General features: G+C 43.3%; 1 protein-coding gene across 2 annotated transcripts in view; it reads left to right on the top strand.

Annotated features, from left to right (window-relative positions):
* Positions 1 to 25,170, top strand: part of WWOX (WW domain containing oxidoreductase) — a 902,472-nt gene that overhangs the window by 575,141 nt on the left and 302,161 nt on the right. The window contains exon 9 of one of the 2 annotated variants that reach the window (XM_045505235.2): positions 23,563 to 23,901. The exons of the other annotated variant lie outside the window; for it this stretch is intronic. Within the exon in view, the coding sequence (XP_045361191.2) occupies positions 23,563 to 23,886 (324 nt within the window). The 3' untranslated portion in view covers positions 23,887 to 23,901. Of the gene's footprint in view, positions 1 to 23,562; positions 23,902 to 25,170 lie in introns of those variants that run through there. 2 annotated transcript variants of the gene reach the window in all.

The following is a 25,170-nucleotide window of genomic DNA, read 5'->3' as shown; positions in this document are numbered from 1 at the left end:
TCTGGGTCCTGGGCAGCCCCAGGCACCTGCATCTGTTTGTCTCTAGCCTGAGTGCTGAGCCTCAGGGCTCTGAAAAGCCTTGTTCCCGTCCTGAGTAGTCACTGACCTACCACCCAATGTCCCTAGAACACCGGATGCTCTCTCAGGCCAGTTATGAATCCAGGAGGAGAATCTGGCCCCAGGAAAGCCTATTTTATTTCACACTTTCCTCCTCGTCAGTTTTATTTCCAGGTCTGGAAGATCTACTCAGGGACACAGGTTCTATGTCAGACTAGAACAGAGGTTCTCAAACTTTGCTTTGCTTCAGGACTGCTTGGGGGCCGTTTCTCACACCTCATCTCGAAGATGCTATAAAATTATTCAGTCCAGGGTGGGACCCAGGGATCTGCGAGTTTAACAAGCATCACAGGGCGTTCTACTGCCAGCGATGCTTGGACTAACTCTTGAGTACAGCTGACCTAGAGCAAGCGTCCACAAAACAAATCTAGTTGACTCCCTGCTATTTTTGAGCGTGTTGTTAGAAGACAGCCTGGCCTGATTGTCTACCTTTTGTCCACGGCTGCTCTCAAGCTCCAATAGCCAAGTTGAGTCGTCATGGCAGACATCATCTGGCCCACCCGAAATTTTCACTGTTTAACTCTATACAGGAAAAGTTTTCCAACCCCTGGTCTAGAGGATTTTCTAGAAGCCCAGGCTGAGGAACACTGGAACAGTACGGGGCGCAAGCTAGCTCATACCAGAGTCCCTGCCAAGGGTTTCGGAATCATCTCGTTCAATCCCCAACCCGTGTATGAGCCACGGTCCTCTCCAGTCAAAGGAAATTGAGGTTCTGAGAGGCTGAGAGTATCCCAAGGCCCCACAGCAAGTGAGGACTGGGGCCAGAATCAGAACTGCCATTTCCAGAGCACCCGCCCCCCCTCCACCAGGAGCATCAGCAAAACTGGTGGGATCCAGAGCAACCCGGCCCCCCCAGATCTTGCATGACATGTGCAGTGGAATGATGGGTGGGCTGAGGCGGGCTCTTCCATACGTCAACAGCAGCAGTGATCACCACCAAAGTATAAGGAGAAGGAAGGAAGGGATGAAGGAGGGAAGGAATGAAGGAAAGAGAGAAGAAGGCAAGAAGGAAGGCTGGATGGAAACAGTGTCTGTGTACTACTTTTTGTATCTAGGTGATAGGTGAATGGGGATATTATTCTGTCTCCTTTTGTGTGTTTAAAATTTTCCCAGTAAAGATGTCTTGGCCTGTCTATTTATAAGTGCATCCATGCACACGTGTGTATCTATATTATCTTAATGTGCACTTTTAAGAAAGTTGTATAGCTTGGCTGAGAGTCAGCCTCTCTCTCTCTTATACCTCCCCCACCCCCTGAGCCTTTTTTTATTTTTCACTTTTTCATTAGGAAAGTGGTAGCAGCTATCTGACGATTTTCTTGGCTTCCGGAAGAGGCCTGAAAATTAGAGTAAACAAATTACCCATTACCCGGGAAGCCCTGGGGCTCCCCCGCCCCCACCCCAGCAGATTCCCAGTGTCTTCTTTTACCTCGAGGAGATACTCTCCAAGGTCACTAAATTAAGCCTTCAGACAATCGAAAAATTGAATCTCGGTACATCCATTTTCCTAACAAAATTTCCGCAGCGCCGATTGGGGCTGACAGGTGCGGCCGCGCTGCTTTCTGGGCTGTTCAGGTCGATTTGGCCGAGCCGGACGGCTTCAGCTTGTATTGGAGGGAACATCTGAGCAGTGCGGGGCCCCCAGGGACTCAGGGAGAGCCTCACCTGCTCGCCACTGGAAATGACTCTTTCTGTTCGCTGAGCCTTCTTGCCTGTTTCCCCAGCTCCATCTTCACCCCCTACAGCGTCCAGGTCAGGTGCCGCTGCAGTCACTGCAAACACATTTAGGAATATCCGGAAAGGATGTTTTCTTTGAAGGGCACTAATGATGCAGCTGTAATCACAGTCCTTGTTAGAGGGGACGGGCAGGGTGCGAGCTTTGGGGAGTGAAGTCTCCCTGAGAAGGAGGGGGCTGGAGGGATGGGAATCACCCAGATTTGGAAGCTGAGGACCCCAGCTCTCTGGTTGCCAGCTCTGTGACTTTGGAGGTCATGTCCCCTATCCAGCCTTTACTTCCTCACCTACAAGCTGTGTTGGCACTTGCAGCAGAGAATGTGCATGCACTCCTGGGGTTCTGGGGCACCAACTGAAGTAGCCCCATCACGAGCCTCTAAGATTTATCTTAAAAGCCCCAGGGCCAGTTTGCATTTCGCTCAAAATATCTGTGTTCATGTTGGCATAAAAATGATGTTTTAATTTGCTTAGCTGTGAGTCACACTGATGCTCTAGGAGGGTGCACTGAGTTTATCCTGTAGCTTGAAGTCCCCACTGGTACCCCACCTTGGGAGCCCAGGTGCACGTCCCCAGGCACACAGTGCCAGCATTGATGGCCTCCACGGGGGAGAGGGACTGCTCACTTATGAGGTGTAAGACCTTGGGCAAATCACTTAAACTTCCTCTTCTGAATTTGTTCCCCCAACTCACATCTATGAAACAGTGATTGTAGTGCTATCTATGTTTTTAGGAGCATTGAGAGGATCAAAAAAGATAATTCTTGAAAAGCATAATCACTGGACATAATAAGTGCTTGTTAAATGTTAGCAAAAATAACAATTATTAGTATTACTTTGGGAAGATTTTAATGAGCACCTATGTGTTATGCTCCATTCCAAACTCTAGAATGGAATCTCCTGGAAGATGCAGAAGCTGGTGGGGGTAGAAAATCACACTTGGCAGGTTCTAACATTGTTGGTTCCTTTGTAACTTTTGTTTCTTGAATGACTTTCCTCCTATCTTGCTTTCAGTGATAGCTGTTCGGGTTCCTTCCATCTCTTTTTCCTGGATTCACGTACTCATTCCTCGGTCTCCATAGTAATTATCTATTGCTGCCTAACAAGCTACCCCAAAGCTTCATGGTTTAAAACAATAAATATTCAATATCTTACAGTTTCTGTGGGTCAGAAATTGGAGAGGAGCTTTGATAGGTGGCTCTGCCTCAGAGTCTCGCATGAAGTTGCAGTCAAGCTGCCAGTTGGTTGGGGTGTAGTCTCTGAAGACCTGGTGGGCTGGAGGCTTCACATCCAAAATGGCGGCCGCACACGGCTTCGGGTGGGAGGACTCAGTTCCTCACCGTGTGGGCCTCTCCACAGTGCTGTTTGGGCTTCCTCACAGCATGGTAGCTGGCCAAGCGCCTGCTCTCAGAGGGAGCATGAGAAGGAAGCCCAGTGCTTTTTAGACACCCGTCTGGGACACTGCACACTGTCGGACACTGTAACTTCAGCTACGTTCCAGTCATTGGAAAGGAGCTGCTAAAAACCATCCTTAAGGAGAGGGGAACCTGGCTGCACTTTGAAGGGAGGGCTTTCAGGGAACTTGGAGGCAAATTTTTAAATCACCACAATCTGCCACTTCAGCCTGATACGTTCACTGGTTCAGCCCGTGGCGCCCCAAGACGCATGAGGAACTGCATCCATCCCTTCCCTCCAGGTCAGAAGTCATCACCTTTTTTTTTTGGAGTGTTTGTGATCAAAGAGTGCATAGCCCAACGGACTCCATTCCTAACAGTGGGGTCATAGAGGCTGGTAGGTGAATAGAGGAGGTGACTTCAAAGATGGAACCTTGAACTCACTCAATCATAGTCTTTAGATAAATTCTCCAAAGACAGATTCCATCCATTTATAATCATTGCAGCAGTGGTTTTTGAAATCACCAATTTTATTTTACTTTCCTCCCTGAGAGTGAGAAACTTGCCTTGAAGAATCACTGCGTTGGACAGCGCAGTAGGCATCCCCATCCGTGTCTTCCGCTGAGCCTTGGGGGGATATAGAAAACAAAGCGGCCGGCGTCGGCGTTTTCTCTCTCGCTCTTTATTTTACACCAGTCCTCAGTTCACACTCTTTCTTGTCCAGTGCTTCTTCCTCCAGTGTATACATGATTCTTTTACTTAATAGTCTGCCATCTCCTTCTTTTCCCCCAACCCCCTATTTCTCCTCCTCCTCGTTCTTCTTTACTGCAAGGAGAGAAAATCAGGTTACAGTACCCACCACGAGCACCGAAGACTACTTGGTTATTATAACTCCACTAGGCTCTCTGCACCTGTGTCTCACTTTCCATGACTTCTCTTTTGTTCCTTCACTGCACACGTTCCTTCCTCCTGTGTGCTGCTTACATGACTATAAGAATCTTGAACACTTAGAGTTTTCACAGCAATTTACTGATCATTATTACCTCAGTGCATCCTCTGTAAGATTGGGTAGGATGGTACCCATTTCACAGACAAGAACACTAAGGCTTAAGAGGTTTGGTAAGTTACCCAGAATCACGCGGCTCATAAATGTAAGAGGCAGCCCTCCAGGCAGGGTCTGGTGGCTCATAAATTCCACACTTTTCCTACATAACATATGGGTGGAGTACAAACTCTTTGGGGCCAGGTATAGAGTCTCATTCTGTTTTCTATCCCTTTGGCTTTTGCCAAACATTTCAGCTGAGTGAGTGAATGAGTGAATGAATGAAGCCATCATCAGTCAGATCCAAATACTGCAGCCCAGATTTTGGCTTTCACATGTGGCTGGGGTTACAGAAGTCTGGAAGTCAGTATTATTGAGCCCAGTAAGACCAGGGATGCTGTGGCCTGAATGACAAAGAGATGCAAACACTTCTCTCTTCCCATAAATCTCATAAATCAGCATCGTCTGTGCTGAGCAGGGCCCCTGTGCTGTGGCAGCAAACACCTAGAGACCCAAAAGGCTGATCTGGGACAGCGTCCCCATCAAACTGTGTCCTGTGCTAAGTCTGCAGAATATTTAAATAAGGGTTAATTTATAAAGTGAGCCACAGGAAAGTTTCCAGGATGGCAGTGCGTTTGTCTCATAAATCGGCACAAATTGAATCTAGCTTTCTGTGCCCGTCAGCTCCTAGGGAAACCAAAATTTATTGAGAGGTGTATAGGTTGCCATCCAACGAAACATAGTAAATGTGAAAAGTGCATCCTCGGGGGATCTGTAAACAAGAGACGAAGGCTGACAGGTACAACAAGGTCTGGAATGTGAAATCCTTGTGGCTGAGGATTTGAAGGCACAGCCTCGTTTGTTGGAGGCTGGGTTCCGGAAATCTTTGTGCTATTCTTGAACGCTCCACCGACTTCCAAATTAGGGATTTTGTATATTGCAGAGAATTTATGGTCTGGAGGGGATGCAGACAAAGAGGAAAGCTAACCATGGTGTTTTGCATGTGTCAAATTACTAGACTAGTTTATCAGGAACCAAAGATACTGGGGAATATATAAACACGAAGCTTTAGTTATTATTATCATGACCATTTCTAACAGTCACATGGGCATACTGCGTCCGTCTGAGCGGTCACCACGGCAGTTCATATTTATTGAGGCTCTACCATGAACCAGCCCCTGTCCTGAGGATCTTATAAATTTTATTTCCAGTCTTTTCGAGGACTCAGTCCTTTCACGAGGTCTGGAGGGTGTTGTAAATGTGCCCATTTTACAGGGAGGAGAAGTGGAGCTCCAAAAATGAAGCCCAAGGATTATTAGCTAATATATGGGTTTAAGTCCAATTTATCTCATTCCAAAGCTTTTTTTCTTTAAATCCAACTTTGGCTTTCATTATTAGAGTGATCTTCTCATTAACTAGAAAGTGAGTGCCAGCATTCTGCTAAGATGTCCTACCTAGCCGAATTATTTAACTTTCCAATCTAACTTTTATTCCTTTAGCTACAGCATTCAAAGTGATACACACAATATCCTAATAGTAAATAGAGGCTGGAAACCTATATACTGGTAACTGTCGAATCCTCTTGAAGCAGGCCAGCAATAAAAATTGCTTTAAAAAGGAAACATCCTTGAAAATAACGTGTCTGTGAGCATGTTAGTGAAGCGGTGATATGCTGAACAAAAAAATGGAATTATGTTGGACACACCCTGAAATCAAACAGAGCACTTCAGACGGGTCACACAATTTTTCATACACAGATTGGCCTCAGACCTTCTGGCAGTCCTATTGGCTACACTCTGTATTTCATAGAGAAACAGAGAGGTTAAGTGACTTTTCTAAGAACACAGCAGTTGGAGAATTCATCCTCCACAAGTCTGAAAAGAGGCAAAATTCAAATCTTAAATCATTCACAATACTTTGTTTTTTTGTTTCTGACTTTCCAGGAAGACAGGGATCTCCATTATATCCTCAGATATATTTGAGATGAACGACATGAAAACAAAATGAGGTCCCTACTCGGCCACCACTTCTTCAAAGCCTGGTTCTTGTTCTCTTTTCTTGTACTTAAATTCCAAAATACACCACGACATGAAAATTGTGTATTCAGGTGGTGCTATTGATTTGCCGAGAAAGTGACCTTGTATGCACACAGGAAAACAAAGAGATCTATACAGCGAGGCCTCTTCTCTGAAGGTACGGGGACAGCAGGGGATAGTAGGCATTTGTGTCACACCTAGGGTGACTCTCCCTTTCCACGGGCTCACAGCTCGCAGGGAGAGCTTCCTGTTAGGTGGCGCAGGCGTGGCCTGCGTGAGGACACGGGGGAGAGGGCCAACCCGGGGGCTGACCTCTTGTGTTCCATTGCAAAATGCAGTGACCCTGGCCAGAGGTAGGGGGCTTTCTTTGCACTTTGGACCATGGCTCCCATGGGACTGAACTCTCCTTTTCCTAATTCGCACAAGGGCACAGCACCCCGGGCCCACCTGCACAGCAGCATCCACGACTCCAGCAAGAAGGGATCCCGCGTGGTGCCTTCAGACACTTCTGCCCTTGTGGGGAGTCATGCTCATAGGGTGGAAGGAAAGGCAGTGGGTAGCCCGAGCTTCTACACTGCACTCAGGCCTTGCAAATACAGGGCCTCGTTTCATCCTCAAAACAACCCTCCGGGTGGACGGCGTCAGACCGTTTGCCAGGTCCGGAAAGTGAGATGCTGCGGGGTACCACAGCGGCTCGCCGCCGATCAGGCAGCTAGGAAGTGGCAGAGAGGAGGCTGGAACCCAAGATTTTTTTCATCTAAATTCAGGTCTACTTAATTATTCTCTGCATCCAAAGCCCCTGTGGTTTGGATTCCTCATCACAAGACTGAGATGAAATAGAATTTCTTAGCTTCGGGAGCCAGGCAATAGATGGGACTTTGCCAAGAACATTTCTTTTTTTCACCAGAGTCAGGGGTTAGCAGGAAGAGATGAAAGATGGATGGGAAGGGGGATTGGAGCTGGTTCTCCGAACGGAGAAGCCCTCTCTTCATCCCACGCCGTGGAAACCGAAGCCCAGATGATATTAACAAGAAGTTCCAGAATCCAAAATTGCTCTTTGCTGCTGAGAGAGGAGGAGGAGAAGAAAAAACGTGTGGAAACCTAAAAAAAAAAATGGTTAGCTGTATGCAGATGGCTTTTATTATAACTGCTCGGCTGAGCCGGAAGGCTTGAGCTGTGTAACACGTCACCCTCTCTTATCATGGTTCGTGGCGATTACCTTTCACCGCGAGTTTCATTTCTTCCAAGGCTTGGAGAAGTGAATGCGGCTGCAACTCCTTTATTTGCTAACCCGTGCCTGCAGCTGGCTCCTTCCCCTGCGCTTTGTGTCCTCTCGGGTGATACTGCATCGAGGCAGGTCGTGGCGGCAGTTGAACCAAAAGCAATTTAAGTCAAAAATGGACAAATATGGATGTCATTTATAAGGCTTGTTCAGAGGCCTTTGACATCACTCAAAGCCTGAACACTTCTCGGGAGTGAGACACTATTTTCTGCCCCCAGCAACACAAGTTTGGAGATTTAATACAGATCACTGAGTGAGGCCTCTGAACAGTTCTTGCCTGGAAACCATTTTTTGGAGGAAGCAAGTATTTTGTATTATAAACTGAGAAGGAGAGAGAGGAGAGGAAAGGACTGAGTGATTAGAAACCAAGGTGAATTCCTCTGCTGTATTTACATGTTATTTTGATTTATTTGCAGTAAAAATAGCCACAGATGTCCCGTACTTAGCATGGTCCTACAAGAGTTACCTCTGATTTAGTTTATTTTCATAATCACTGCATAGATAACATCCATAAATATAAAGGCATGTGTTGTTGTCCCCATTTTACAATTGAGAAAACTAAGTCTCAGATACTAGCTTAAGGGCACAAAAATTCTGAGTGGAAAAGAAAATTCACTCCCTGTGACTCCAAAGTTCTTTTTACTACACCACACTCTAGTTTTGAGAACGCCCAGCAAAATTAGAAGCAAGAAGCCCTGTTTTGGCCACATCCGTTTCTCTCTGCATCTGGGATTATAGGGAAGGCCAGGGGCTTGGGAACCACCTTGTCGAACTTCATGGGGCTGTGGTTTGGTCATTCCTGAGAAGCAAGGTCATTAGAAAAGTAGGCTAGTTCAGCCAGAGTGCCAGAAACCCGTCATGAAACCCAGTAAAGAGAGGCCCCATAGGGTCAGGGAGCACGTCTCAGGAGGAGAGGACACGTTTGCAGTTCCTAGACATTGAATCCTTGAAGCAGCTTGAGAAACAGTTGAGTCTTAAAATGATGAGCCCTTACACACACACACACACACACACAGTATTTTCTTTAGGCAAAAGAACTACAGAGAATGGGGATAAAAAAGTCAATCCCAAAAGGGTATATATACTGTATAATTCCATTTACATATGTTCTTGAAATGACAAAGTTATACACATGGAGAACAGACGAGTGATTGCCGGGGTTAAGGAGGAGCAGGGTTGGGAGGCAAGGGGGGTGGTGGCCATCAAAGAGCAACGGGGAGGATCCTGGTAGTGATGGAAATAGTCAGTATCTTGATTGTCATGATGTCAGTTTCCCGGGTGTGATTGCTGCACAGTCTTGTCTTGTGAGATGGTACCAGTGGGAGAAGCGAGGCAAAGGATGCTTGGGATCTCTGTAGTATGTATTGCAACTGCATGTGAATCTATAATCATCTCAAAATTAAAAGTTTAACTTCAAAAAAATTACAGAACATTTGGGGAAAACAAAAACTCACCAAGGAGAGCACATAAGTCACCCATGAGCCCTCCACCCAGAGGGAGTCACTATTTCCTTTGTGATGTTTGTCCCTCCCCCTGCCCCCCCCAATCTCTTTCTCTCCTCCTGTTCATACACGTATAATGGAGAGGTTTTAAAATGTACTTATAATCTTTGTGTCTCCCGGCTCGGTAACATACAACCTTTGCATCTTCTCAGAGAGATCTGGGGACTGTGTTTAAGCCTGCTGCTTTGGCATTGATTTCGATGACAGAGCAGGGACAAGACCCACCTCTGAGGAGCCAAGGAGCCCTGGGTCCGGAATGAATGCATTTCACTTGCTGAGCTGTAGCCGTTTCCCCCGCTCCTCGTGCTAATAGGTGTTAAGACTTTGCCATAAATATTACTTATGGCTGTTAATTGAACTGCGTCCTAGATTGTCAGTACATGTTTATTTGCTCATTTTAATTTCTCTGAGTTCTCACAGTTATTGGGGGGAGGGAGAGGAGAATAAGATTAGTTTGGGTTGGGGGGAAGGGATATCTGATACATAATCTGCTTCCCTGGGTGGTGTTCCTGACAAATGACATGCTTGGTTGGGGACCATAAAATAGGGCCAAGGGAGAGTTGTGGGAACATCTTGAAAAACCCCATCCCCTTTATCATCCACACTCCCGCCCAAGGTGCCTTTTGTGTGATCTCCCAACTCCAGGGGCAAGTCAGCCTCGCGGTAAATACAGGCAGAAAACCTACCTCAGTTTTCCTTCTGTTATCACCACTTATTAGCTGAGCGACTTGGGGGACTTCCTTCACTTCTCTGATCCTTCATCTCCTTTCTGAGCCTCGATTTCTTCGTCTTTCCCTAGAGTTTGTAAGTTACTGGGTGTTTGGAAGTTCCCATGAGCGGACACACGTGAACAAGCTTTGCAGGTACGCAGTTTTTTGAAAGAGTAAGTTGTCCTCATGGGATGGAAGGAACCTGTTGTCTACAGCACCTCACAACCGACCTTCACTGTGTGCTTGTAGAATAATTTTTTTGATATAAAATTATTACCATCGCTAATGCTGACTGTACACATTCCTAACTTTGCAACACTCTGTGAAGTGTTGAACCTCTGTGTGCCTTGCTTTTCTTGTCTCTGGCTCTTATTTTAAAGAAGGATTGTTGTGTGGGTTAGGTGGGAGAAGGGATGAGCGTAAGACACAGTAAGGACTCGGTCCATCTTTGGTTGACTAATTCAACAGTCCTCCAACTACTCAGTGCCCAGGAGCTCCTGGGTCTGCAGTGTGGTTATCACGAAGAGAGATGATCACATAGCAAGGTACCACTCCAACGTGAGTCTTATTACATAGTTTCCCTACAGAGCCAGTGGTTTATTTTGCATTGTTCAGATCATCATTAAGCAGGATTCCTGTGCAAGCAGTTGGTCAGTCTTAAAGTTCTCTCCCTAACCTAGTGCATCCCCATCTGAGATGTGCCTGCGAATCACCGAGGGGGCCCAGGATCTTGTTAAGTACAGATCTGGTTTAGCCAGTCAAGATGAGGCCTGAGATTCTGTTTCTTACAAACTAATGGGCTCCCAGGTGATGTCAGTGTTGCTGGTCCAAAGATAGCAAAGGTATAGATGAGTTCTCAACAAAGGCAATACTGCCTCCTAGGAAACCTTCTGGAAATTTGTAGAGGCATTTTTGGTGGTCTCTGGTATATAGTGGATGAGGTCTATAAATCTGTCCTGTGATGCTGTAGACATTCCAAGGCAATGAAAACAATTGCCCGCGTCCTGGTAACACGCATGTGTACCTTTAGACATTCACATCAGTGAAAGGACCTGTTTGCAGTTTTCTTAGCCCAGAAGTCACTGTGCTTTGCCTCGAAACACAATGTGTGTGGATTCTCCCAGAAGCACAAGGACCTTCTAAAGCAAGAGAAGACTGTACTGCGTTTTATTTAAAACTACCAGATTCGGTCACTGTCTTGAAAAATCATTCAGCACCTCTCATAGTAGTTGCAATCATAATGTGATTTGTCCGCATTTGTAGGTGTTATACTTATGGTGATTAAACAATGGTGCACTGGAGTTGCCTCCTACCAGCTCCTGTGAGCAGATTTTCCCCATTTCTTCCAAAATTTGCATCCTGTGCTGTCATGTTGGTAGCCTGAGATTGACCGTGGTGAGAGTATTTATACCGTGGAAATTGGCAGATGCTACCAGTCAGGGCATGTGTGTGTGTGTGTTTCTTTCCAGAGATCCAGTTTATCAATACAGTACTATGCCTGCATAAAAAATATATTTAGTCCTTATTTCAAAATGCCAAATGTAAAGATAACATATCAACAAAATTTTGGTAAACTCTGATTTATGTTTGAATCCAAACCTACAAGTAGGTGCAAACATTTGCCTGTTTCATCATGGACTTCTGGTATAATCTGTGCAAGCAGTTACCTCTTAAAATGCATGTTATTTTACCCATTTTTTTCTCCTCCTTAAAGTTAGATTAATTTTTTGTTAATTATGTGTGTGGGCAGGGTATGTTATTCATGAATTTCATTTCAGGACTATAATAAGGAGTTATAAAGTGTCTCTTTAAAAATGAGAGTCTTGAATTGCTGGACTTCAGTAGTACTGATCTAATTAACCACCAGGTAGGGATTGTGGACATGTGGGAGACCTAGCTCTTCTTTTGGAGAAAAGGGATGTAAGAGTCAGATTATAAAGTTCAGTTGTAATCAGCTTCTCCGTTTTGAGGCGTCCAGGAGAAGCGTGTTGGAAGTCTGGGATTGGAGAGAGCAGAAGTGTGTCTCGTAAAATAATCCAAGGAGAGTTCGTTCTCAGCAGTTCGTTCTCGGCAATGCAGGAATTGAGGAGGAGAAAGAGGAGGAAGACAAACCTGGAAACAGATGGAACGAGATTGAAAATGACGGGAAAAGGTTACATAAAATAAAAGGAGGGATGAAGACAGGCTTGAAAGAAGGTTTTCACTCTACAAGAAAGAAAGAAATACAGAAATGTTATATCGAATGTAGAAAAATGCACACACACACGCCCATCTCTCATGGGGTTGGTGGTGGAGACGTGGTTTTTAACAGGGCTGGCTGTTTCACCATAGACTTCTGTTAGGAACAGATTGCTACAGATATTATACTAATGTTTGGGCTTTTGCTTTTGGCAATCCTTCCTCTTTCTGATTTTTTTTTTTTTTTTGGCACCATAGAAATGTTTCCATAAATAGTGCGTTTAATGGAGTGTGTGCCTTTATTACCGCCAGCTACCATAACAGCAGAGGGGAATTCAACAAAAGCTAAAATCAGAACAGAGAAGGTTCCCAATTAGACATCCTTCTTGAACTTGTACCTTTAAGCTGTGTAACCTTTCAGTTTCCTCACTTGTGAAACTCTTAACTTTTGGAGGTGGTCAGTGCCTGATTGATGGTAGATGTCCAACCAAATTTAGGACACGTTTATTATTATGGTGGCTGCATCATAGACTCGCAAAGCCAAGAATTCCTTCCTACATTGCTAACGTGGGAACCCCCAGCTCAGGGGCTGGGATTTGCCCGGGCTTTGGACATGAGCAGCCTTCGCGTCCAACAAACCCACGAATGAAACGTTGTAATTCTTTGCTCTGGATGAACTGGGGGTCACTTGCTCAGCAAGAGTGGGAAGCGTAAAGGAGGAAGTCAAAGTAAAAAGGCACAAACATGTGAGAAAGTTAGCAAATCAGAGTAACTGAGGAGCAAAATACTGCCTCTCCTCTCCTTGGCTTAGCACGGATGCAAATGGTGTGTCATTAAGTAAGTCCCCAAAAGCAGCCGGCGTAACTGTTGCATCACATATTTAGCCAAAGCCAAGAGCAATTTTTTTATTATGTTTTTTTTATAAGTTTGATTTACTAACCTTCAGTGCAATCTCTATTTTTAGAGGTTGGCTCATATTTTTAATTTGTTTTCTCTGAAGCACTGAATCCTTTCTAGTGTTTTTCAGCTGTCCACTGAGTTCCTAATGGCAGAGCAACACTGAAAAGCATAATTACATTCCCTAATTATGTGTAATTAGGCAAAACCCAGATGATGTATTCAGCGTGCTCTCAGAATAGCCAGGGGTCAAGGACTGTTGGAATTCAGTAACATTTTTATAAATAAGCCGATGCGTTATTTAATGTTGGGGTCCAAGGTGGTACTGGGTGCCTTGTGGACCAATATAATGGTTGAAATATATAGCATTCATTTATTTAGCCAAGTAAAACTATAATTGATTCCCCACCTCCTTATCCTCCCCCTCTTTTTTTAAAACCAGGGTTTAGATTTGCTATTCTTAGCTCAAGAGAGGCCCTCTAAACCCAGAACCATAAAGTTCTGCTTACTGACAGCCTAAGTGATATTTATTTTTTCCAAGCTTAATCCTTTTGAAACATGGAGAAATAAATACATCCTCTTATCTACCATATGCCTGGGTTGGGAAATAAATTCTTATTTTCCGGCAGTGTGGTACCAGTGGGCTACGGTGAATAATTTGGGCAGTCTCGCTGAAGATAATAGGGAAGCCTTCTCTATTACCAGTGATAATTATGAATCTCATAATAGAAAACATCACGAGCCCGAGCATCAATCAGGGAAGATAAACAATGGGAAGTGAGAGGTATACAAAAGGGGAAAAGGCAGCGGCACATACGGAGGGAAAGACCGCGGGATTCTGGCGGGGTTATAAATCATAGAGTCAAATAATTGCCATGCCATTAATAGCCTCAAATTAAAACATATGTTTTTAAAGAAAGGTTTTTTTTGCAGAATTTTCAAACTGGGCAACTGGCAGCCTTACATACAAGTTTCATCCGGGAGCCCCAGAACCATCCTCCTCCTTTCCCGAGTCTTGTGTGTCCCTAGCTGGGGTTGGCTGGAGTCCTGGCTAACAGTGTCACTGGGTGAGCTGGCCTGACAACCTCAGGCCAGCCCACCGGGGACCGTACGCCAGGAGGTCAGAGCTAGCGGTGGTGACCCTCAGAATATTCGGCCTTAACGGAACAACAGAGCCTGGCCTACTGAGACTTGAAGTCTGACTTCTTTTACCTAAAAGACTCTTTCCAGCCCAGCGGACACAGCCCACTGAAGCACTTGGCAGAGCCACAGACAAATGGAAAACCGTCATTCCAAAGGATCATAGCCTCCTCCTATTCAATAGCCCTGCATTCACGCACTTTTTTCTTATTTTCCTGTCATTTTCATCAAGTCCCAGGGTACCTTGATGGGCTTCTTTAAAAAAAAAGAAGAAAGGAGCCCCTTTGTAACAGTGAGAGGACACTGTCTCTTAGTCTGCTATTGCTGCTCAGAATGAAATTTCAGACTGTTTGGCTAATTTATTTTCTGCACCACGTGCAACTGACCAGCCAGATTTCTAGCCTTCCATTGGCCTGCAGGTAGATTCACCGACCATAGCCCTTACCGACATGAATCCAAGTAGGACCTCTCCTGTACAACGCCCTATGGGAATGGGCTGGAGATCTGAGTCAGTTGTCAAATATGTCCTACCAACCACAAAATGTGTTCATGGATTTTGTTTTATAGGCTTAATATAATATTTGATAAAACATATGTTTAAAGAAATATGTAATTTTTGCCTCAAAGCAAGGGTTTTTCCCAAGCCATATAATTTGCTAAGTGTGGCTTTGCTGGGTTGAAGCCCATAATTTATAGTCAGCCTCCACCAGGCAAAAAATAACTCCAAGCTGTGATTAAGTAAGTAATGGACAAGGGAACTAATATTCCCGGAAGGATGGCCTTCCAGACACTCATTTTAAGTGACAGGATGGTTGAAGGTTGAGATGTGTAGTCCTGTACTAATTTCACTGAGTTCTGGGGAATCAAGAAACAGGATTGTAAACTGGCACATCTGGGCAGTCAGGACATCTGACTGAGAGCCAGTGTTCCCTAGGCACATTTTAATGAGGCAGTGCCTCATTTTCCCCATTTAAAATAAACGGCCTTATTCCTAACTGTGCCACGGTTCTTCCCATAAAATAATTCGTTTGGAAGGGATGTCCTAGTCCAGTCTTCACCAATTCTGAGGCAGCAGTCTGTGCACTGTGGGTGGTCAAAGCATGACAGAGCAGAAAAAGTGTCGGCTTTGGAATCAGACAAAACTGAGTTTGAATTCAAACAGCCAGAAGGAGCTGTCACCTAGGCGAAGTCTGGGGTTCTTTAAATTTCATTTTGTTTTGTTTTGAACTGAGTTTGAATTCAGACAGCCATAAGGAGCTATCACCTTGGGGAAGCTTGGGGTTTTTAAAATTTATTTACTTTTTTTGTTTTAAAATAGATTTCGACTTACGGAAGAGCCACAAAAATAGCCCAGAGTTCCCGTGCACCCTTCATCCAGCTCCCCCTAATAATAGCATGAGATCTTTTTCCACACTAAGGAATGAACATCGGTGCAATGCTGTTAACTATTTGCATTTCACCAGTGTTTCCACTCATGTTCTTTTACTGGTTCAGAATTCAGTCCAGGGTACCACTTACCAGTCTCCTCTGATCTCTGACGGTTTCTCGGTCTTCATCTGTCAGGTGAATTATTTTGTGGAACGTCCTCAGTGTGGATTTGTCCGATGTTTTCTCCCAGCTAGATTGAGATTGTGTATTTCTGGCAAGAATATATGGAAGCAGTGTGCCCTTTTCAGTCCTTCATATCAGAGGGTACATAGCATCAAGCTGTCTGATTACTGGCGATGTCAACCTTGATCTCTTGGCTAAAGTGTTGTCTGCTGGATTTGTGCACTGAAAGTTACTGTTTTCTCTTTTGTTATTAGTACATATGTGGAGAGGAGGTACTTTGACACTATTTCTCTTCAAATTTGCATCTATTCATTTTAGCATCCCTCTCTGGCTCTTGCCCAAAACAATTAATACTGTGGTGTTGGAATGATGATTTTCTATTTCCTGCATGCCATCTACATTTCTTAAGTAGAATTCCTCTCTATGGAAGGCTGTCCTTTCTTCATTTATTTATTTAATTACTTATTCACTTAAATCAGGGTGGACACGTAAATATTTAATTCATTCCATAAGTCATAACATAATAATCTTGTTAGAAAATTTGTTGCTCCAACTGTTCTAGCTTTGGCCACTGACACATCTTCCAGGTTGGCTCCCGAGCCCTGTCAACAAGCCCCATCGTTTTTTGAGCACTTCCTTACCTTTTGGCACTGTGGAAAGCTACATGCTTGTCTTGTATTTCCCTGCCCCCATCTTGGCGTTAACTCCTTTTCCGTGGTTCCATTTACTGGGGAATGGTATTGAGAAACCAACAAGTGGGTGGTGGGTGTGCTCGTTGGGGTATCGTCGCTTCTGGGACCTCTCAGTGGGCAGAGTTTGGAAGTACACGTATGTATACCAACTCGTGTACATTCATATCTCTACTTATTACTGGATCTGTGTGTGCATATTATATATTTTAAGGTGTTTATATTTACACTTGATTTCATTTATATTTAAACAAATTTCATTATTTTTATATTTATAGTATTAAAGTATATATTATACATATATACTTATGATATTATATATATATATATTTTTTTTTTAATATGAATTCGCACCTGATTCCAATCCAGCACAACTGGGTTGATTCTCTCATTTTGGGGGGATGTTATTTAAACATTTTAAATCTCACTTTCTTCTTCTATAACATGGAAATAATAACAACCAAAATTTAGGGTTTGGGAAAGGTATGGTAGATTATAAAGATAATAGATGATTAAAAAAACAAAACAAAACAAAACAGAACAACAGTTCTTCCCTCCAGTGCATCCACACCCATCCTACATGGTGTTGCTCATCCTCTCGTTAAGAGGCTGCATCTGGTTCCCCACCACTTAAATCAGGTTGAGTAAGAGACTGGCAGTGACCAGTGGGACCTAAGCACAGACAATACAAGCACAGGCACGAGAGGCATTTGGACACTGGGCTTGCTCCCTTGCTGCTGAGGACCCTGAGACCACCACATGCGCGAGCCGGAGCCAGCCAGCTGGAAAACGAGAGGCCACGTGGAGGGAGCCTGGTTGCCCTGGGAGATACCCTCCCAATCGCCAAGCACATGAGTGAGGCCATCTAGCGCCATCCAGCTACTAGCCAAGCTGGTGGATGACCCCAGACACAAGAGTGAGCCCAGCAGAGATCAGTCAAGGCAGAGAAAGAACCCAGCCCATGCTGAGCACCATAAACTTTTTACAAAAAGTGGTTATTGTCTTGCCCACGGAGCTCTGTGGTGGTTTATGAATACGGAAGACTTGTGATGATGGATGGAAAGCAAGTCGCACAGTGTCCCGTTCACACGCTGGGCTCTGAAGAAGTGCCACTTTTAGTTACTGACACTGTGGCTGTTTTTAAGAAAAGCTTCAAGTGCTCTTTTCCCCCACATACCTTCCTAGCCAGTCTAACGCAATGGCCTGCATTCACTAACTGTTGGAACCAGTCCTTTGGTCTAGATCAGTGCCTTCCAACAGAACCGCTGTTAGAGTGTAAGAGTGTGTGTCTTTTATCATCTCACGCAAAGGTAGAGACAGAGCTCAGTAGATATAGGCCATTAGGTGGAGTGAGCAGTGTAAACACTGGGGAATGGAAAGTTCTTTGCCTGGTGTTGCCTAAGTGCGTGGAGCCTGTCCTGGTGGAGAGAGGGGGGAGGGCACCAAGGAGGAAAGCAGGAGAGTATCTAAGCAGACCAAATTTAGCCTAATTAACAGATTTGCCTAGGGCTGACCCTGAAGCAGAAAGTGAAGCACTGATCAGTCTGCTCTCATCCTGCCAATAAGGCCATGATGAGCTTGAACCACCAGCTCTCCACCTCCTAGAACAGACTCCCAAAATAGACGGGAGTTAGACAAGGAGACCGCTTCTCTTCTCCGAGATTCTGTATTTCCTTAATGACCTGATGCATCTATTTCGCACAGTTTTTAGTCCTTGCAGACAGGTTAGTGTATTTCTGTTTTTGCCAATTGTGAGCATATTTCCTTTTGGTGGGGAAGGTGCAAAGCTGAAATAACTCACAGAGGCACAGTTTCCTTGAGCAGTGGTAGGTCAGATAGGCACCATGTGGCAGGGGGTTTGGTCCCCTGGAGGAAGGCACAGCTGCCCAGAGTCTTATTGGTGTCCCATGGAGGACACGACCTGGATAGTAGCTCATTATGCAGTGTGTAGGTCTCCCTGCTCGCCACCCTTCTGCCCACACATCCAGGGGTCGAGGCAAACCTCCGTTACCACTGGGAGCAGTCCTCCACGACTCGATCGCCACTGATTCACCTCTTCTTAGGAACCGTGAAGTCATATGAAGTTGTCAAAAACCCCAGCCAAATTTTGAGAAAGACCTTTGGTGAACTTAATGGCAAAACCAAAAATGACACTTGTTTTTCTCCCCAGACTAGACTTTTAATCTCGAGGCAGTAAGCGAAAGGGAGTGTTTGCATTTCTCCTACCAACTGCAAGGGACTCCCATAGAGAACAGAGGAGGAACTTGACTTTTATTCTACAGTTTTCACTACCAGGTTCTGTGTGTGTGTGTGTGTGTGTGTGTGTGTAAAATACCAAACAGGAAATGACCAAAGGAAAAAAAAAAAAGGTGGAGGTGGAAGAAGAGGAGGGTGCAGAGGAGGAAAGAAAATAATAATACTTAGCCAGTGTGTCATTGTTTGGACAACAACCACTGCATCTGCTTAGTCCTGTTCAAACTGACCCCCATGACTGGGTTTAATTTTTATACCATTTTTTATACTACTTTATATTTGATGCTCTATCCTGAGTTTTCCACTTGAAACTATAGTGCAAGTATGTTCCCCTATTATAAAGTAGTCTATTAATGCCGAACATCAGCTAGAGAAAAAGCTATTAAGTGATAGTTTTTATAGCTTATCCACTCTTCACTTACTGGGAAAGTACACTGTTTAGAGTTCTTTACTATTAAAATGTCATTGAAATGAAACTCTGGCATATAAAGCTGTTTATTTCCCCCTCCTTCATTACTTACAGTTCCTTAGAATCCCACCGTTACCTCTTTGTTTCTTCCTTCCTTCCTCCCTCCCTCCCTTCTTTCCTTTTTATTGAAGCATAGTCAGTTTACAATGTTGTGTTAATTTCTTGTGTACAGCGTAACATTTCAGCCATACATATACATACATATATTTGTTTTCATATTCTTTTTCATTTTAGGTTACTACAAGATATTGAATATAGTTCCCTGTGCTCTACAGTAGAAACTTGTTATTTATCTATTTTATAAATGGTAGTTAGTATCTGCAAATCTCGAACCCCCAATTTATCCCCTCCCACCCCCTCCACCATTAACTCTCACCATCTGCATTCACTATTGTTGAAGCCTTATGTGACAGTGAGCCTCACCCAGGACCCCTCTGTGCCTCTTGTATCAGTCAGTGCCTATGAACCTAAAATGTGTGGACTCAGGAGTCAATTTGCAACAGAACCCAGTCTTATTGGGACAAACAGATTTTGATATCTGAGGTCTTTGAGCCTCACCATCTTTGAAAGTTGTTATGTCTACTTGTGGTACTATGGTGAGCAGGACTCTGAAGCCATCTTGGTTCAACTCAGAAGATTTCTCTGATCAATTATTAATATCAGTCATAAATGAGGAATCAGAGGATGGCAGACGTGTATACGTCAGGCCTTTCCTAGTAGCCTGGTTTCGTCTGTGTGTGATGTTTTCTTTATAGTTCCTAGAGGCATTTTTTTTCCACTGTATAAAGTGTCAGTTAGCTTTTGAAAGAAGAGGATAGGTGTGGACAATGAAAGCCAGGTAGCTGACTTCCTAGAAGCTTGCCACGTTGGTGTTTACCTTGGTGAGTTCATTAACAATATGAATCTCACCCTCAAGCTTGGTAACTCAGACTTTGTCAGCCCACCAAGGGTAGATCTGTCTGACAAGCAGACTCACAGCAATCAAACTCATAGTGACTGATGTATCAGCCAAGTGCCAAAACAGAAAGAGCATTGTAATTATGACGTAGTTTGAAATGTTCATGTTAATTTGATCAGAAAGAAGTGTTTCCTTATGAGTAGAATTACAGGGACTTAGCCAAATAAAATTAATAATCACTTGATGGATAAGTAATGGAAGCAAAGGTCAGTTGGCAGGATGATTCAGAAACTTGGTTGCCTCAGGAGATAACCAGTCTGATTCTTTCACACAGAGGATCTACTGCACACTCGTATTTGCTTATTTCTCATCTCCTCCACTAGGATTTGGGGCATCTTGTCATTCATGAACCCATCCATTGACCTGGGACAGTGCCAGGCATATAAAAGTGCTCAAGACGTATTTATTGAACCTAAGAGTCTCAGAATACCAGACGGCTCCAAATACAAAGTGATTCTTCATGTTCCTGAGGAGATCCCCCCACCAATTTTTTGCCCAGTTTGTACATTTTAAGGGATGTAGATGAAATGTTCAAAAGTTTTCATGTCAGAATTAATTTTTAATATATTTTCACAAATAACATAGTAATTTTTTAAATATTGGAGTTTTCCCCTTCCTCACATTTTATCAAATAATATTACTCACACTCTTCCCATCTGTCTTGTGCCTTATCACCACGACCTTTTTTGGAGCCCCTCATAGAGTTTTCCAAACCTGTCTGCTTCTCTTTTCCCCAGCTGTTTGAAACATAGAACTTTTCAAATCCTTTGGATCACTGGTCCTGTAATCCAGGGCAACTTGGACCAGGTGTCCTTGTATTTCTTCAAAGTGACTTTGCCTTCTCCCATTTGACCCACTTTGAATTCATTTCATTGCTTATGTGAGAGTGCAGCTGTAACTACTTCCTGGCTCCCGGGGCTGTCTAGACAAAGGGAGAAGAGATCCTGTCATCGCCAGCCTCCAAGATGGCTTCCAAGGACCCTGGCATTCCTGGATTTCATGAGCTTTGTGGAGTCCCCATCTACTCGGAACAAGACTGGCGGGGAGAAATGATAGAGCATGACTCTTGAGACTCAGTGACAAAAGACACTGAAACTTCTGCCTTGCTTTCTCTGGGATCACTTGCTGTGGGGGAAGTAAGATGCCATGTTGTAAGGACGCTCAAGCAGTCCTTTGGCGAAGCCCACAGGATGAGGGACTCAAGCCTCCAGCCAACAGCCAGAACCAACTTGCCAGCCATGGTGAGGATGCTTTCTTGGAAATATATCCTCCAGCCCAGTTAAGCCTTCAGATAACTTCAGCTAAAACCAACCAGCTAAACTGCCCCTCAGTGCTTGACCTACCAAAACTGTATGAAATATTAAATTCTTATTATCATTTAGAAGATTCTAAACTTGGAGGTGGTGGTGATATTACTCATCAGTATTAGTGCAGGGCTTACTTGCAGTACCTACAGGATAAATAATCCAAGAGCTCAACAGTTAGGAGTGCCTACATGTTTTTACCTGTTTCACGATTTTAACAATTACACATTTTTGGATGGAAACTTCTACCAGTTAATAAATTCATTTTCCCCCTACATCTGTCACTTTCTCAAAAGGTTGTTGGTGGCAGGCTTCTTTCTCCTCATGATTAACAAGCATCTTGGAAATGAGTCAGATGGTGCAATTTATATCTCAGCTCTACCAAGTATGGACTTGCCTCAGGTTACACACGGATAATTAGTGATGTTGTGTCTCGGTTTTCTTATCTGTAAAATGAGACCATTTCATACAGCTTGTGTGGGGACTTGTAAATATCTGTAAGGTGTTTAATTCGGTGCTGCACATAGCCAAGGCAAACACGTAGTAATTATTAATATGAATCATGATTCTTATTACTCTTATTTATTTAGTGAATGACAAATGAAATCCAGAAATCCAGTTTTAGTAGACTTTCTATAACCCAGTTTACTAAAACCCCCTTCCTGATCTCCATCCTTCGTGAATCCTTCCAACCATGAGTCAGAATCATTGTATGTTCTTCTCATCAAGAATTTTCTCTAAAATGCCACAATACTTCATCTTTCCCCAGGTGGATAGGAGGGGAGGAAATACACTTCTAAAGTAATTTAGCACGCACTCTGAAAGCATGGTGTGGATGTATGTAGCTGGCCTCCTGTTCTGAAGCCCAGCTTGTGAGTGTATATGTATAGCCCAGGGAGATTTTCATTGCAGTGAGAGATGCCATGAGCAGTCCTCGGGGTGATAATTCAGTAGAAACACTCCCAAGAGTAAGTCTTCCGGTAAAATGGACACTGACTATGTCTCTATCATACGAAGATTCAGACACTGATGTAATTTAAAATCCTTTCAATAGTATGAATGCAAACATATGTCTTTTTATTTCTGAAGGAACTTCCGGAATATTACATTAAACAATGAGCAGAGGAAATGAAAAATAACATTGTGTGTTGTACCGTCTCCTAAAGATATCCGCTGTTATCACTTGGTTATAGAACCTTCTAGATTTTTCTCAGCATATACATGATTGTTTTTACCTCTTAGTGACTCGGCTGAAATCCTACTTCATTTTGTATCCTGGTACTTTTTTCTCAGTTAAAATGATAATAGTGAACATTGTTCTTCTTTCTACTCTATCTTCAGATTGCCTACAATGGGCTTGTATTACATCATAATAAAAATTAATTTTATTTTAGGGGAAAATGAAAAGACATTACCCTGCCAGTAACTTTATTGTTTGCATGCGGTTGATCAAAAAGCATCCCTTTTGTTCGGCAAAATAAAACCCTTAAGTCTTTTAGCACTGAATGTTTGAAATTATCATGAAACAAGTTCTAATTTGGCAATGAATTCGGAAGATAAAGCAGCCTCTCATTTAGATAACATCGGTAGCTCTCTAAAATATTTATTTAGTTAATATTTTACTTCCTGCCCCTGCATCTCGAAAGCTGTAACACTTCACAGAAAAGCAGTAAAAATTGCTGCTTTGGGTTAAGATTAAAACCTAATGAAATTGTGTTGGCTAATATTTGAACAGCTTTGTTTTTTAATGAAACTTTAAATGTAGGTTACGGGTTTTATTTTCTTAGTGAACTAATGCCTTCTTAAGTTTGGACTCCATTATTTCATTGAAAGAATCAGCTTGATGTGTCTTAAATAAGTCGGGACTATGATTGACAATCTACCTAGAAAAATTAGGCAATTGGGGGTGATGTCCCCCTCAACCCCCAATTATTGCCTTTGTTCTTACAAGTGTGTTTAAATCTATTTCTGTTAATTTACAATTTGAAAGGTGGGTGAGGAGCAGAGTTTGAAAAATAGATTACTGTCTTCATTAATACAGGTTTGACCTACAAAGTCTTCACGTACTTAATGATTAAAAACCAAAGTACTAAATAATAAATTATAAGAATTTATAGGAGTCATCATCTTGAAATTAGCTTACTGAATGTTCTTATCATAATAAATCTGAGTGGGTGTCTAATTTAGTGTTAGCTGACTAAAATTATATGTTGCGGGCAGGAAAAAAAAACACTTTTGTTTGAAGACAAATGCAGTGAGTTTAATCACAGGTGATCTGAAAGGCACCTATCTTTTGCTGTGTTCACTTCGCAGAAACTTGGGCGAAACTGGTTGAATGAAGATCGATTCCAATTTGTAAATCTGGCAGACAATAAAATTTCCCCGAGCACTTGGATGATGTTTGTGTTAACACTTCCTGCGCAGAGGTACAGCCCATCAGATTCTGGAGACCGAGCTAACGAAACAGGGAAGACAGCCTGTGCTCTCTCCCAATATCAGATCCATTCGAGGTTGAAGGGTGTTTTTGTTTGTTGGCAGAAGATGGAGGAAAAATGGGTCCTGCGGCTCCCCCGCCATGACTCCTTCCCTCAAGATGTGTATCAGAACAGACATTTCTATCCATTCAACCATTATTGACTAGGCTTCCATCCTGGATTAGTCAGGTCCTGTGTTAAGCTCAGGTGGTATAGGAAAAACAGGGCTCACTCCTTACCCTCAAGGAACTCCATGTCCTCCAGATGGACCCGGGGACAAATAAAATGAGCTTTGTAGGAAAAACAGGTGCATACAAGGTACCCAAGAGGGAGTGACTAATGCCACTTTGGTGAGGCTAGGCAGGTAATGAGGGAAGGTTTCTTCCAGAAGAGAGAGAAGACAAACAGGGGCTTTTTAAGGGGGGAAAATATCCAGGAAACATGTTGTAGAGGGATCAGCATGTGAGAGAGATGCAGGGAGGAAATAGACCGTCTCTGAGGGCCACTAGAAATAGTGTTGTTGGGGCGCAAAGGGCCAGGACCAAGTGATGGAGGATAATGTTAAGGATTTCGGCAGCGACCCCATGGTGAGGGGCCTTGCAACAGCCCTGGAGTCAGTTTACAGAGGATGGAGAGGCTCTGAAGGCTTTAAGGCATGACTGCAGTGACTTTATATTAAAGTAGAAATGGAGTAACTCTCTTCCAGAGAGAAACTGACATATAAATAAGTGATTTTTTTTTCAAGTTTAGTATCTTAAGAGATTGAGTAGAAAAAAAAATATATGCATATGTACTCATGTACATGTATGTACACACACATACATACTTAGATAATCTACCCCAAATATGCAAAGAGTTTTTGCAAATAAAAAATAAAAATGTGAACCTCCCAATAGAAAAATGAGAAGTCAGTAAACGAGAAATTCATTGAAGGAAACTGACAAACACACAGACAAAAAGCCTCAACCTTACTGTTACTTCACAGAAATGGAAATTAAACAGTGAGAAACCACTCTGCAACATGGCAATGACGGAAGTGAAGACAGATAACCTCCCTGTTGGTGAACGTATTTATAGAGTATAAAAGGGTATTAGAAAAAAAAAAGTTGTCCCAAATCTGGTGTTGAATAGAACCTTTTGCATAATGTGATTCACAGCCCCATTCCTGATAAATTGCTTAAGCAATTTTCTGATAAACTTTAATGGGATTAAGACTTGTTCTGAAAAATCAGTCACCCATCTAGGCAGCTGACTGTCAGTCAAAAGCCCAGGTCCCTCCAACCAAATGTTCCTTTCTTTTGGTACCTAGCCTACCACTGGACTCTATTATCATTCCCTTTCCCTGTAAAGTGTCTCCACCAAGAGTGAATCTTTGGATTGATCTACCAGAGGCCTTTTTCCTCATAGCAAAATTACAGTGAAACTTTGACTCATACTCATAACCGGA

This window comes from Camelus bactrianus, chromosome 9 (genome assembly GCF_048773025.1).
Source record: "Camelus bactrianus isolate YW-2024 breed Bactrian camel chromosome 9, ASM4877302v1, whole genome shotgun sequence".
Classification (NCBI taxonomy): Eukaryota; Metazoa; Chordata; class Mammalia; order Artiodactyla; family Camelidae; genus Camelus; species Camelus bactrianus.
This window is presented reverse-complemented; position numbering and strand designations above follow the sequence as displayed.